The sequence below is a fragment of the Octopus bimaculoides genome, chromosome 20, assembly GCF_001194135.2.
Source record: "Octopus bimaculoides isolate UCB-OBI-ISO-001 chromosome 20, ASM119413v2, whole genome shotgun sequence".
NCBI classification, from domain to species: Eukaryota; Metazoa; Mollusca; class Cephalopoda; order Octopoda; family Octopodidae; genus Octopus; species Octopus bimaculoides.
In genome coordinates, this window is record NC_069000.1 from 24,789,556 (window position 1) to 24,803,194 (window position 13,639).

Consider the following 13,639-nt stretch of genomic DNA (forward strand, 5'->3'; position numbering starts at 1 on the left):
TATATGTGAGGCTGTGTGGTTGATAAGCTTGCTGTCTAACCAAGTGATCTGTGGTTCAGTTCCATTGCACGGCAAGTTGGGTGTCCTCCACTATAGCCCTAAACTGAGTAAAGTGAGTGGGTTTGTCTGACGGAAACTGAAATAAACTCATTGTATATGTATACAAAGTGCATAGGCTATTTGAGGACAAAACTTTTAAGAACCATAAGTAGCCCAAACATTAATATCCTCTCTGTTTTTTCAGCCACAGTATAGGAACTTTGAATCTAACACTGAAAAGAATGCTATTCTCATCACCTTAGCCACTAACCACAGTGATTCTGAGTGCAGCCTTCATAGATGTAGCCAAGAGCTTTGTGTCTAAGATAAGACTGCCCTGCCTGACAAAGCTGCACTAACAGAGGTTTGCAGGGGTACAAAAAACCCCACAAACTGCACAAGTCCTTGTCTTCAGTCCTGGCAAACCATTAGTTCCCAACCTATAGCAGAACCTTCCAAGCATGCATTGAACTGATTGGCCACAGTTGGACACACTGTGACCCATCTTCTTCTCCCATGTGATGCCTTTGGTCATTATCTACAATGATGGATGAACTAATAAAAGGTGTGCATGTGAAAACTTGAGTGTGCAAGTAATATGGACACATACATAGTATATATTACATACAGTTTAATTTGTGGTCCCTTCCCACAGGTAGTCTGTATTCTGTCAACACTACCAGGTGTAATTCGTGTATGTGTATATACATATATATATATATATATATATATACTGTCAACACTACTAGGCGAAAAATTGCGTGCGTGTGTAGTACAGTCAAATTTATAAAATTAGTTTTGCCTGCATGTCAAAAGAAATTTTATAATTTTGACTATTAGTGTCAAGCATCCCTATCAATAAATGTTGTAGGCATTCTTCTAAAATTTCTTTTAAAATAAGACACCAAAATTAGCACACACATTAAGTATAAGGTGCAAGGGTGGTGTGTAATGAAAAAGACAATGTATGTGCATGTATATATGCAGGTATGTATCTATATCTGTATGTGTGTATACACACACACACACACACACACACATATATGGTTTAAATATGTTTTTAAAAAATGGAAGAGTTGAAAAGGTATTCAAAAATATATACATCTATATATCAAGAGGTTTTAGAAATTTTCGTTTGTATCTCTTTCTAGGACCAGGACCAGAATTAGATGCTAACAAATCCTCTGCATAACCATGTCTTTTCTTTAGATTCCCTGAGTGAACAATCTGTGAGAACCTGCAGAAAAAGAAGTAATTAAGAAGACATAATTAAGAAGCTCACATATTAGTTTGCATTAAATTATACATGTTGCTTAACTTAACTTTGATAGAGTAATCCTATGATCAAAGCATTTCAGTATTAATAAATCTATTTTTTATATACTGAATATTGCCTCTTTATTTTATGATGGTAGGGTTTGATTTGACAGTATTCGGTTGGAATTTATAACTGGTGGTGTGACCATGTAGAAGCTCCTTAATTAGCTCAAGTTTGACAAACACTTTTCCATGATTTTAAATATTATTTAAAAATTCAGCCCTTACATATTTACCAACTATCAAAGGCATTCTAGCACTGAACAAGCTGTTTTTTGCTTCCAGACTATATTAACCAATGAGTCTTTCTTAAAAAACTTTGGTGTAAGTAGAGGAAGGTTTGGTCACTATTTCTAGCAGATTCTCTCCTTGGTACATGCACATTTTACAGCTGGAAGCACTTCTCTTACTAGTAAGTAGTCAATTATGACTGAAATAGTCATTGAGTTAACAGGGCCCCATGCCTTGCCTAGCTGGCTAAAAATCTAGCATACATGGAATAGACAGGCTAGCCAGCCCTTGAGATGCATTTAGCAGTGGTTACTGTTGCAAGCTTCAAACTTGACCTCCAGTTCCCTATGTATATGTTTTTAATGCACATATTGATCTGCAGATGTTCAAACTAGACTCATTAAATCTCAAGTTTCAAGTATCATGCACACTACCCCACCTCTTCCTCAGGCTAAATACATTAAAAAAAGGTGGGAATTTATCTCTGATGTGCTCAGTGTTAAGAAAACTGTTAAACCTTATCTTACCATATTTCAGTTGAAATACACAGTCTTTTGTTTCAATTAATTTTGAAAACAACGATGAACTTAGTAAAATAACATCATTATTAGGCTGGTGTTTGGAACATAAATGACATGAAATTTCGACTGGTGGTTTTAATTTAAATCGTTTTAAAACAAGGAGTTTGTATCATAAAACCAAGGGTGGTTTCAGGCACGATGGTATCAAAAGGGAATGAGATCCATGAAAATTCTAGGTTTTATAAATTTCTCATTTTCAGTTTCGACAAATAAGTTGACAAATATCTACAACATTGTTTCACTGTTTCAGTCAGCATTGTTTTAATCAGTCTAAAATGAGCATCTCATTTTTGAAAGAGGATCTAGGACTACACTGTTCCGTTGTTATTTAAGATATGAGATTTGAGGGAGATTTGGTTGCTGTTTCTAGCAGGTTAATCAACTATATAGATGGTTCCCCTGGACTGGCTCATGTGCGGGCGACACACGAAAATTTTTTTTTTTTGTGCGGGTGGCACATGAAATGCACCATTTTGAGCGTGGCTGTTGCCAGTACCGCCTGACTGGCCTTCGTGTGGGTGACATGTAAAAGCACCCACTACACTCTCTGAGTGGTTGGCGTTAGGAAGGGCATCCAGCTGTAGAAACTCTGCCAAATCAGATTGGAGCCTGGTGTAGCCATCTGGTTTCACCAGTCCTCAGTCAAATCGTCCAACCCATGCTAGCATGGAAAGCGGACGTTAAACGACGATGACAATAGAGGTTTTCTTAAGACATTGTTGGTAATGATAATGTTCATCATTGCTATTCTTAACATCCACTTTTCCATGCCTGCATGGACTGGATGGAGTTTATTGAAGCAGACTTTCTATGGCTAGACACCCTTACTGTTTCCAGTAAGGTAATATTTTCTTATGGCCAGACTTTTTTCACAGGAAACAGGAGATGACTAACAGTTTGTATGACAATGGCATTCATTTACAACTATCTTTCAATACCAAGATAAAGAAACATACAAATTACAGGGTTCTTTCTGTTTTTGTCAACCAAACTCATTCTTGAGTCAACCTGGGGCTATAATAGAAGACACTTACCCAAGGTGCAATGCAGTAGGACTGAACTAACAAACATGGTTGCAAAGCAAGCTTCTGAACCACACAGCCACATCTGTATCTACTGAGGTTGCTAACAATGATTTCTAACATTGTTATAAACACCATTTTTTTTTTCATCTCTCTTCTCATCTCAGCACGGGTTGCATAGAGCCATTAATTATGGAAAGAAAAAAAATTTATAGCAACCCCAGAAATTGACAGGTATTTTATCAACCTTGAGACCAGATGAAATATAAAGTAGATCCTGGAACTACAGCCAGGCATTTCTTCCACTTTTTATGTCATCACCATCCCCACTGCTGCCAACACTGCATACATGTATCTAGTTTGAGTGTTACTAGGATGTCCTAGTATTAAGGCTTTAGTAGATAGGAAGAGGTATGACATTTATGTACAAGAGACATGACCTTTATGTTTTTATGAGAATTAAGTTATGCCAAAGTAAATTGGTTAAATCTATTAAAAAGTTTCAGAATTTGGCCCATAAAAATGAAAATGCTCATTTAGACTGAGCAGGACAATCGTCTAAAATAAATGAATCCAACACAGAACATACTCAGTTATTTATAAAATTTATTATGAGTGCTCTGATTTCAAATCTCACTAAGTCCAAACTCTGAGTGGAAACTTGTGTGTTCTGGCACTTTGCATTCCTAGTTCAAACTCCACATAGATGCTAATGGCCAGAGCTTATCACCTACGAGAGCACCCCATCCAACCAGCAATTAGCCAGCATGGACAAGAAGACCTATAGGTAGCACAGAAAAGCTGGTGTTGGCATGTTGAAACTTTTATTCATCAATGGTTTGATAACTGAATGCATTGGATTGATCACTATACCAGCAGGGAATAGTAACAAATGGTTGTGAAGAAGTAGTTACAATTTATGAATGTACAAAAGAATTATCTCCAAACCTGAATAGATAAAGAAAAGTTTTACCTGTTTGCCATTTCTTCATCTCCTACAGACGTCTCATCTTCTCTATTGCCAGCACGATCTAAATCATCAATTTTCATTAATTTCTGTGAACAATATACAAAACAACTTCAAAAACTGATAAACAATGTGCACTATAAGACAATTTCATCATTTTATACCATTTTCTTATTGTGTTGCTTGCATAGGTTGGATGGATCTTCTCCAGCAGAAGATCTTGTCACTTGCAGCAGTCCTTTATCATTTCATTCATGAGGAACACAAGATCAGTCTTCACTTCTTTCTCAGTCTTCTTCTCTCTCTATCCCCCTCTGTGTGTGTGTGTGTGTTTTTCCACCTTTCCCCTCATTTTAGTTTTCACAATGTTTTCATTGTTCAGAAGTCAGGTTAGTCTGATGCTGTTAAGGTGGCAGCTATATAGCCAAATGGCTGAAGGGTACATATCTTCTCAATGTGCTGTGTTTACAGCAAACTGACATAAAAGGGAGCATTAAATAATTAACAAATAGATGTTTCATTAGCTTCTTTTGTTCACTCTGGCTATTGTATTTGAATTCTAATTAGACTGTGTTGTACACTACTACCAAATATGCAACAATCCTTCCCATAGTTATACTCTACGGGCAGAGATTCCACTAATGAAAGAGGGGAAGGGGGTAGACAGGGGAATAGCATTCCAAAATGATTTAAGAAGTTAGCTTCACAGTCCCAAACTTCTGGGTTCAGTCCTAAAGTTTAGTGCTTTGGGCAAGTATCTTTGGCCATAGATTTGGGTCGACCTATTCCTCAGGAAGCCCATCGGATGTATTGCACTAGTAATTCAAAGGTACAGCCTTGTCATTCACTCCATTCTGCTTGATGACTGCTTTAAGGGGTATACATGCCTGTGGAAAACTCAGTCACTAATTCAGTGAGCAGTTCAGTTGACCACACAACTAAATACTTAAAGTTGAAATCAATGGAGACCTAGTTACAACTTATACATACATACACATGATGTTGGCCTTGTTTAACCCCAGCTGAGCATTGGTCAAAGGCATTTCAGTCATGACCAAATGACCTTATTTTTCAGGTTAGGGTTGCTAATAGCCAATGCATCCATAACATTTTAAAGAGAGTTGCATGTTTGTGTGTGTGTGAGAGAGAGAGAGAGAGAGAGAGAGAGAGAGAGAGAGAGAGAGAGAGAGAGAGGGAGAGAGAGATAGAGAGAGAGAGAGAGGGAGAAAGAGAGGGAGAAAGAGAGGGAGAGAGAGAACGTTATTGTTATGGACATGTGATGCCAGCAAAAGATGATAAGTGAATGAAAATGAGCTGTGGCCTGATGGTTGATGAAGTCACAAGAAGAAGTGATAAGGTCATCTATTGAGATGCTGAGGTTCAGATAATATGATGCAATACTAAGAGGAGAAGAAACATGATGTGCTGTAGACCTGTTCAACCACAAGCATCTACACAAATTAGATCAGCTGAAGAATGGTCTTAGACTTCTATTATAATTTCATTCACATCTAGGTTAGAAATTTGTAGGGAGGGGACAAAAATTACTAAAACAACACCCAAGACTTGACTGATACTTTATTAACTCCAAAAGGCTGAATGACAAATATGATGTGGGCAAGAACATAAAGGGCCATAACTAAATAAATGTACATTTTGTCCATTGCACCATTAATTCTGCAAATTTCCTTGTCTAAAGAGAACAAAGATGTATGTATGTGTATAGTAACATATTCATATAATGCAATTTAAACTTTAAATTGTTTGACAAATAATCAATATTAAGAATACCATGTAAATTTCAGTTCATCCCTTAATGTTAAGTCTGCTTTTGTATGTCCCACAGAGTATACTTAGAAAAGAAAACAGAACAGGAGAGATTGTTAATAAGATATTTAACTATACCATCTTACCTGTTTCATTAGCATAATATTATTGGTCACATAATGCAGAATTACAAGTTAGTGTGACCTGTTCTCTACAACAATATTATGTGTAATAATTACACATCTCTAATGAGTAGGCAGCAAGTGTGGATTATGTAACTTGTAATTTTGCATTATGTTGCATTATTTTGCATTTTTCCCCAATAGGGGAAACAATTTTAACATGTTTGAATGATGATAGGTTAAAGCGATAACAACTGATATAACATGTCTGTTATCAAGTGACCACTGAAACCTTCAATTCAGGTGCTGAATACCATCACTCTCTCCCATGTTTTCTCCCACGTCCCTTTCCCAGTTTTCAGAGTTAGTTCTGTCAATGCAGGTACATTGAAAGGTAGGTTTAGCAAGGTTGCTGAGATGCTTGGACGGAGGCATGTTGATATATGCTGCATCCAAGAGGTAAGGTGGAGGAGCTTCAGCCAGGTTCCTCACAGGCAAACACATAGGTATAAAAATCTTCTGGGAAGGTAACAGTGACAGGGTAGATGGTGTGGGCATATTTTTTGCTGAAAAATGGGTGGATAAGGTCATAGAGGTAGTGAGCGTGTGCAACAGAGTGCTTAAGCTCAGGCTAGTCTTGCAGAATAGTATAATTCTCTTTCTATGCCCCACAAACAGGCCTACCAAATGAACAGAAGGACCACTTTTATGATATTCTTCTGCAGGCTACCTCAAAGATAAGTGAAGATGATCTCATCTTTGTAGCTGGAGATTTCAATGGGCATGTCAGAGGGCAGACTGGTATCTTCCATGGCGTCCATGGAATTTGTTCCTGAAATGAAGAAGGAACAAGGCTACTGGAGCTCTGTGATGCAAATAGCCTATTGATATGCAACACCAACTTCAGGAAGTCAGCCAGACCCCTGATAACCTACCAATCAGGTGACTGTGCTAGTCAGATCAATTACATTATCACCGGACAGTGGGATGCATGGTTGCTCTTAAATACAAAGACCCGCTCTGGTGACGATTGTACCTCCCAGCATAGACTAAGTCATTAGTGATTCTAGATTTCAGGTCAGAAGAATGCCAAGAAGCAGACCAATCTGGAAAAGGATTTGGAAGTTTAAATACTCTGCATACGGTCAGAGATTTAGGGACGTCCTAATTGAGAAATTTGATGAGAGTGAGGACGAGCTACAGATTTATGACATAGATGGCAACTGGAAATTCCTGCTGGACACCCTGCAGAGTGCCACAGATCAAATCTATGGCTGGTGCAAAGTCCCATCCAGACCTAGGGTAACATGGTGGTGGACCGATGCAGTAGACAAGGCCATTAGAACAAAGAAACAGGCCTGGAAGAGTTGGGATAGCAGGGAACTGTATCATTTAGCCAGAAGGGAAGCGAGGAGACAGGTATATCTAGCCAAGGGAGAAGCAAAAAAGAAACAGTTTGTCAATGTTCAGTGACGTGAGGACCAAAGAACTGAAGTGCTTCGGATTGCAAGACAGTGAGAGAAAATCATGATGTCATAAGAGAGAAATGTGTCTGCATGGATAATGGTGCACTTGCATTTAATGATTCTGCAAAGAAAGAGGCTTGGAAGTGCCATTATGAAAGACTGCTGAATGTAGAGAATGAATGGGAGGAGGAGAGTCTGCCAAATGTTGACCCAACAGGGAGACCAGCTACCCAAATCAACATTTCCTTGGTAGATAAAGCAATTAAGGATATGAAGACAGGGAAAGCTCCCAGCCTATCAGGAATCACTGCTGAGATGCTTAAAATATCTGGTCATATGGGTTATGGTCTAGTTACCCATACTGTAAATCAGGTGGTTCATGAAGGGGTCATACCCAATGACTGGTGTAGCAGCACCATAGTCAACTGCTACAAAGGTAAAGGTGATGCCTTAGAAATAATTAAAGGTATCAAATTGTTGAATCAGGTGATGAAAGTTATGGAGAGGGTCATAGCCCAACTAATTAGAGAGAGAGTTAATCTAGATGAGATGCAGTTTAGTTTTGTACCAGGGAGAAGTACCACTGATGCTATGTTTGTGGTAAGGCAGCTGTAGGAGAAATACATAGCCAAAGATAAACCTCTGTAGTTGGCCTTTGTTAACTTGGAGAAAGCCTCTGACAGGGTCCCCCGATCCCTTATCTGGTGGTCTATGCAGAAACTAGGGATAGACAAGTGGCTGTATAAGCTATGTACAGGGATGCTACCAGTAAGGTGAGGGTGGGCAATGAGTACAGCGAAGAATTCAGGATACAAGCAGGGATTCACCAAGGATCAGTGCTCAGCCCACTTTTGTTCATCATAGTCATCCAGGCAATAACAGAGGAATTTAAGCAGGCTGCCCCTGCGAGCTCCTCTATGCTGATGACCTTGTTCTTATTGCTGAATCACTATCAGAACTAGAGAAGAAATTTCAGGTGTGGAAGCAAGGTCTAGAAATGAAGGGCCTTAGATTTAACCTAGCAAAAACCAACGTCTTGGTAAGTAGGAAGGCAGACAGATCACAAATCTCTTCAGATAGATGGCCCTGCTCAATCAGTAGGAAAGGCGTAAAAAGAAACTCCATAAAGATGCACCCAATATAAGATTTAGACACATCAAAGGCATAGCAATATCAAAAAAAAGTTAACAAGGAAACTAGCTTTTGTATGTGGAAGATGCACAGGTATAATAAACGCTGAAAATAAACTCTATCAACTGGTAGGGGGTGCAAGCTAGAAGCAATAGATAGCATCTGTTTTCTTGGTGACCAAGATAGTAGTGTAGATGGATGCTCTGAGAGCATAGCTGTAAGAATAAGAATAGGCTCCTACCTCTGCTGGCAACAAAGTGCCTCTCTCTCAGAGTGAAAGATTGTATGATGCCTGTGTGCGAACAGCTATGCTACATGGCAGTGAAAGATGGCTGTGACAGCAGAGGACATGCATAGGCTTGAAAGAAATGAAGCCAGTATGCTTTGCTGGATGTGCAGTGTCAGTGTGCATGTTTGACAAAGTATAAGCATCTTGAGAGAAAAGTTAGCCAAAAGAGGCATCAGATGTGGTGTGCAAGAGAGACAACTGCGCTGGTATGGTCATGTGATGTGTATGTATGAGGACAGCTGTATAAAATGCTGATCTCTAACTGTGGAGAGAACCTCTGGTAGAGATAGATACAGGAAGACATGAGATGAAGTGGTGAAGCATGATCATCGAGCTTTGAGCCTTACAGAAGCAATGACTAGTGACCAATTGAAAAGACCCATCAAGTCAAGAGAAATTATAGCCATAGCTGATGCTGGTGTCATGTAAAGAGCACCTTTGAGCATTGGGCCTCATGGAGGCAAAGTGGCTGAGTTCCTTTCGAGTGTTGGGCTTCACAGAGACAATGACCAAGACCTTTGGCATTAAGTCATGCTTGAGAAAAAGACCCATCAAGCCGAGCAAAATTACAGATACTGGTGTCATGCAAATGGCACCCGTGGCACATAAGAAAGCGCCCATTACACTCTCGGAGTGGCTGGAGTTAGGAAGGGCGTCCAGCCATAGAAAACCTTGTCAAATCAGACTGGAACTGGTGCAACCTTCCAACCCATGCCAGCATGGACAATGGATGTTAAATGATGATATTCTTCCTTTCTCTCCCTTTCCTCTCTGCCCTCTACTACTGACACACGACCCATGGTCATTGTCATCTTTTCTATTTCTTCTTTCCTTTTCATGCTGAAAGACTGGTTGTATTTTCTCCTAGTCTCCCACTTTCAACCTATTTCACTGTCTATCTGTTGCCCTGTTTCTAATTCTTTAGGATATCTTTCTTGGCGTTAACCACACTTCTGTCTTCTGACTGGCCCTAAGGCCATATTCCATTTATTTATTTTAGCGTGTTCGTATGTCCACACTTCATCTTGAATCACATTTATTCATGTATTGCATATTTATTTCTTATTTGTTCACTTTCTGTCATGTTTGATCCCTTATTAGCTGGCTAGCCACTTCCTGGCAGCTTTTTCTTGTTGGCACCACCAGAAGGGGAGCAATATTATTGTTGAAGGTATGAAACTGCGTTTGACCTTCTGGATGACAACTGATGAGGAGTTGGTGACCTTCTGTGTCTGATTTCCATTTGTTTGTGAATTCATTGTTTTTTAACTTATACACACACACACACGTGTGTTTATATGTTTATTTACATACATACACACACACACACATTCACTCCTTTACTAATAGGTTATAAGTCAATTTTTAACACAGATATACTAACTGAAGGTAAATACCCTTTCAAATATTTTTGAAAACGAATAATATGGTGCAGAGGAGTGTTGCAATCAGTTGCTTAACTTACTTCAATTTCAGGATTGAAACCTAAAAACGACATTCTTCCAAAGACCAGACCTTCACAGGAAACATAGCTTGGATTGATTTCAAAACAGCTCCTGCCAGAAAATAAAAGTGAACAGAAACCTGAGCAATATATATAGATATGTAAGTCACAATATATGGATTCATACTACAAAAACAAATAGAATATATAGTACAATATAAGAAAAAACGATTAGGAGAGTATAAAGTCATGAATGACAAAGTAGTTTGAAGAAATAGTTCGATGAAATATTATTTAACAATAAGAAAATTTCATCAAATTATTTCTACCATTCCAGTGAAACAACAGGTGGGCTATAAGAAATGTATAGTTTGAGAGATAATAAAGAGACAAGTGATAGACATGCACTTATCGATGCTCTAATATCAGCAAAAAATGATGTTACATAAACATATTGGGCAGAGAAACTATAGTCATTGATATACCATTACAGCTATTTCAAAAATTCAGCTTATGCTTATAAAACATCTTTTATAAATGATTCAATGTCATACCCAAGTGCTTGTCTGTCCCCTCCACCAATATCTCTCTTTTCTTTTGCTTGTTTCAGTCATTAAACTGCAGATAGCTGAAGCACTGCCTTGAAGAATTTGTGTGTCAAATGACACATAAAAGGCACCTGGTACACTCTGAGGAGTGGTTGGTGTTAGGAAGGGCATCCAGCCATAGAAACCAAGCCAAAACAGACTAGAGCTTGGTGCAGCTCTCCAGCTTACCAGTTCCTGTCAAATTGTCTAACCCTTGCCAACATGGAAAACAAACACTGAATGACGATGATGAATCAACTCCAGGTCTTTTTTGCCAAACTGCTAAGTTACGGGAAAACAGACACACACTGGGTTAATATAATCCTAGATACATTGTATTTAAATAAAAGAGGGGTTGGTTAGTCACTACTTATTGTACTCACTAGAAAGCTCAGCAATTTGAAACATTAAAACAGAGGTTCCCTTGAGGAGAAACATTCTTAAGACAAGGAACCATCAAGTTTATGGCTGTTCCTTCAAAAGGTCTAGGTGACGTGTGACTCTTTTGGGGGGTATTTTTAAACAAATGGAACACAGGAAATGAAGAGTTGAAGAAAGGGTTTGAAATCACTGCAATGCAGTAGTACCCACTCTATCCATAAGTCCCATACTTCTCGCTTCACATACATACATCATGCTAACTTGTGGATTACTTACTGAGCTGATTTCTCTACTGGCTGATCAATGACCCAATGCTCATCATCAATGAGTCTGTTGTTTTCATCTTCGTTCTGTTCTTTCTCAAGCCGGATCACAGTCCGTTGCATAAACTGTCAAAAAACAGAATAAAAGAAAACAAAAATGTTGTATTGAAAAAACAATGAAAAAAGTAAATAAAAAAAAGCTGAAAGTGACATGAGAGAAACAAAACGAAGCTTTGTCACACAAATCTTTGATTAGCTTTGGAGACCATACAGTCTTTGTTTCATACATACTATCTTAGAATTCAAACAATGAAATATATAAAGATAACACTAAGACGACACAAACACCTTCCCACACACCCAAAAATCAGCAAATTGACTCAGTAACCACATCCAATATAAAGCATGGTACTATGTGTGTTTAATAAACACTGCTAACTTTTTAATGTTAAATGTGAAGGTGAGTGGCTTTGAGGTTAGAGTGTTCAGCTTATGATCTTAAAGTTGTGGGTTTAACTCCTGGACAGAGCAGCATGTAGTATTCTTGAGCATGTAGAGAAAGGGCCATTTCACACCTCATTAGCTAAGAGCAATAATAATGTATTCTGTCATGAAGACAAATGGTTAGAATGTTACAATGGAGCAAATGTATATTCCACTTGTCTTAATAGATACACATATACACTGAATTATGGATGGATGGATGGACAAAGAGAGAATGCACTGAAAGAGTGAAAAAAATCTGCATAATGTTGTTTATGGTTTTCTAAATTGAGACAAACATCACAATTTCCATGTTCTGCTTATCTTAAGCTACGAGATGTCATGGCCCATGTAAAAAAAGGATTCACACAGCCTTCTGAAATACTCTTGTGGTACATTTTCAACAAAAAAAAAAAGAAAAAAAAAGAGGGATATTAAGTATTAATGGTGAGAAGTCAAGTTAGGTGTTTTGTTATGTAACTAAATCACTACTTTTTTTGCAGAATTAATTCTAATTGCTAAACTCTCAAGGTTTCTAAACAGGCAGCATTATTATTATGTTATTAATTCAATATCTTTTTATGTAAACTGTGTCTTGTTTGTGGAAAGACAAAAAAGTTCCTTAAACAGCATCTGTGTAGAATGTTGTCATTTACCTCTCGGTCAGCTTTCACTAAACTCTACCAATAAACAAAGCCATTCCAGCTTTGACTCTCCCATTTGCTTTTAAAGTTCAGACTTCATGTATGTAATCTACAGCCACATTATACAATGTGCCCTTCCAATTTTTAAGGTGCTGAATGTAATTTGATGGAAATATTTCTAGCAGGTCAAGCAGTCATATACAGACCACCTCATTGCTGGTGGGAATAACCTAATTTTCTCAGCTTCTCTTTCTTTCTATTTGGATGTTCAGACCAGTGGAACAAACATGGAAAAGTGAAACTTCCTAAACCAAACATCACCAAGGAAGAAACATTCACTATCAAAAAACTACAGAATGACAATTCCATCATAATACTTGAATACAGAATTGATCAAGGATACCCCCATTGAATCCAACCAGATGGTGAGTCTAGATGTGATAAGTCTGTTTACCAAAGTCCCAATTGGTGAAGCACTATCGGTGATTCATGAAAAACTAGTGAAAGACAACCATCTAAAAGAACACACTAGTATACCAATAGGAAACTTGATGGAAATGTTGACCTTCTGTGTAGAAACTACCTACTTCAGTATGGACACTGATATATATTGACAAGGAGAGGGTTTAGCTATGGGTTCACCATTATCACCAGTAATCTATATATATAAAAATGAGAATGTGTGTCTGTCTGTCTGTCTGTCAGTCTGTGTGAATCCCTAAAACTCGAGAACTACGCAACCAATTTCATTCAAATTTTACACATGCCTTACTTAGGGTTCCAGTTGTGTTTTAGTCAAAAAATTTTTTAACTTCTTGCAGAGTTCAAGCCCACGGCAACATAATATCTCCTCCACTATTTAAGTATTACGTGTCAAAAGTGAAACAAAAACACTGAAGTCAAAT

The 13,639-nt window shown here is 38.1% G+C and overlaps 1 protein-coding gene across 1 annotated transcript in view; it reads right to left on the minus strand.

Moving 5' to 3' along the window:
* LOC106880105 (M-phase phosphoprotein 6) overlaps positions 1 to 13,639 on the minus strand; it is a 27,979-nt gene that overhangs the window by 252 nt on the left and 14,088 nt on the right. Inside the window, exons 2-5 of the mRNA XM_014929959.2 lie at positions 11,621 to 11,733; positions 10,398 to 10,488; positions 4,164 to 4,246; positions 1 to 1,276 (exon numbers count right to left, since the gene is read on the minus strand). The exon at positions 1 to 1,276 is cut by the window's left edge and continues 252 nt beyond it. Of these exons, the coding sequence (XP_014785445.1) occupies positions 1,144 to 1,276; positions 4,164 to 4,246; positions 10,398 to 10,488; positions 11,621 to 11,733 (420 nt within the window). The 3' untranslated portion in view covers positions 1 to 1,143. The remainder of the gene's footprint in view (positions 1,277 to 4,163; positions 4,247 to 10,397; positions 10,489 to 11,620; positions 11,734 to 13,639) is intronic.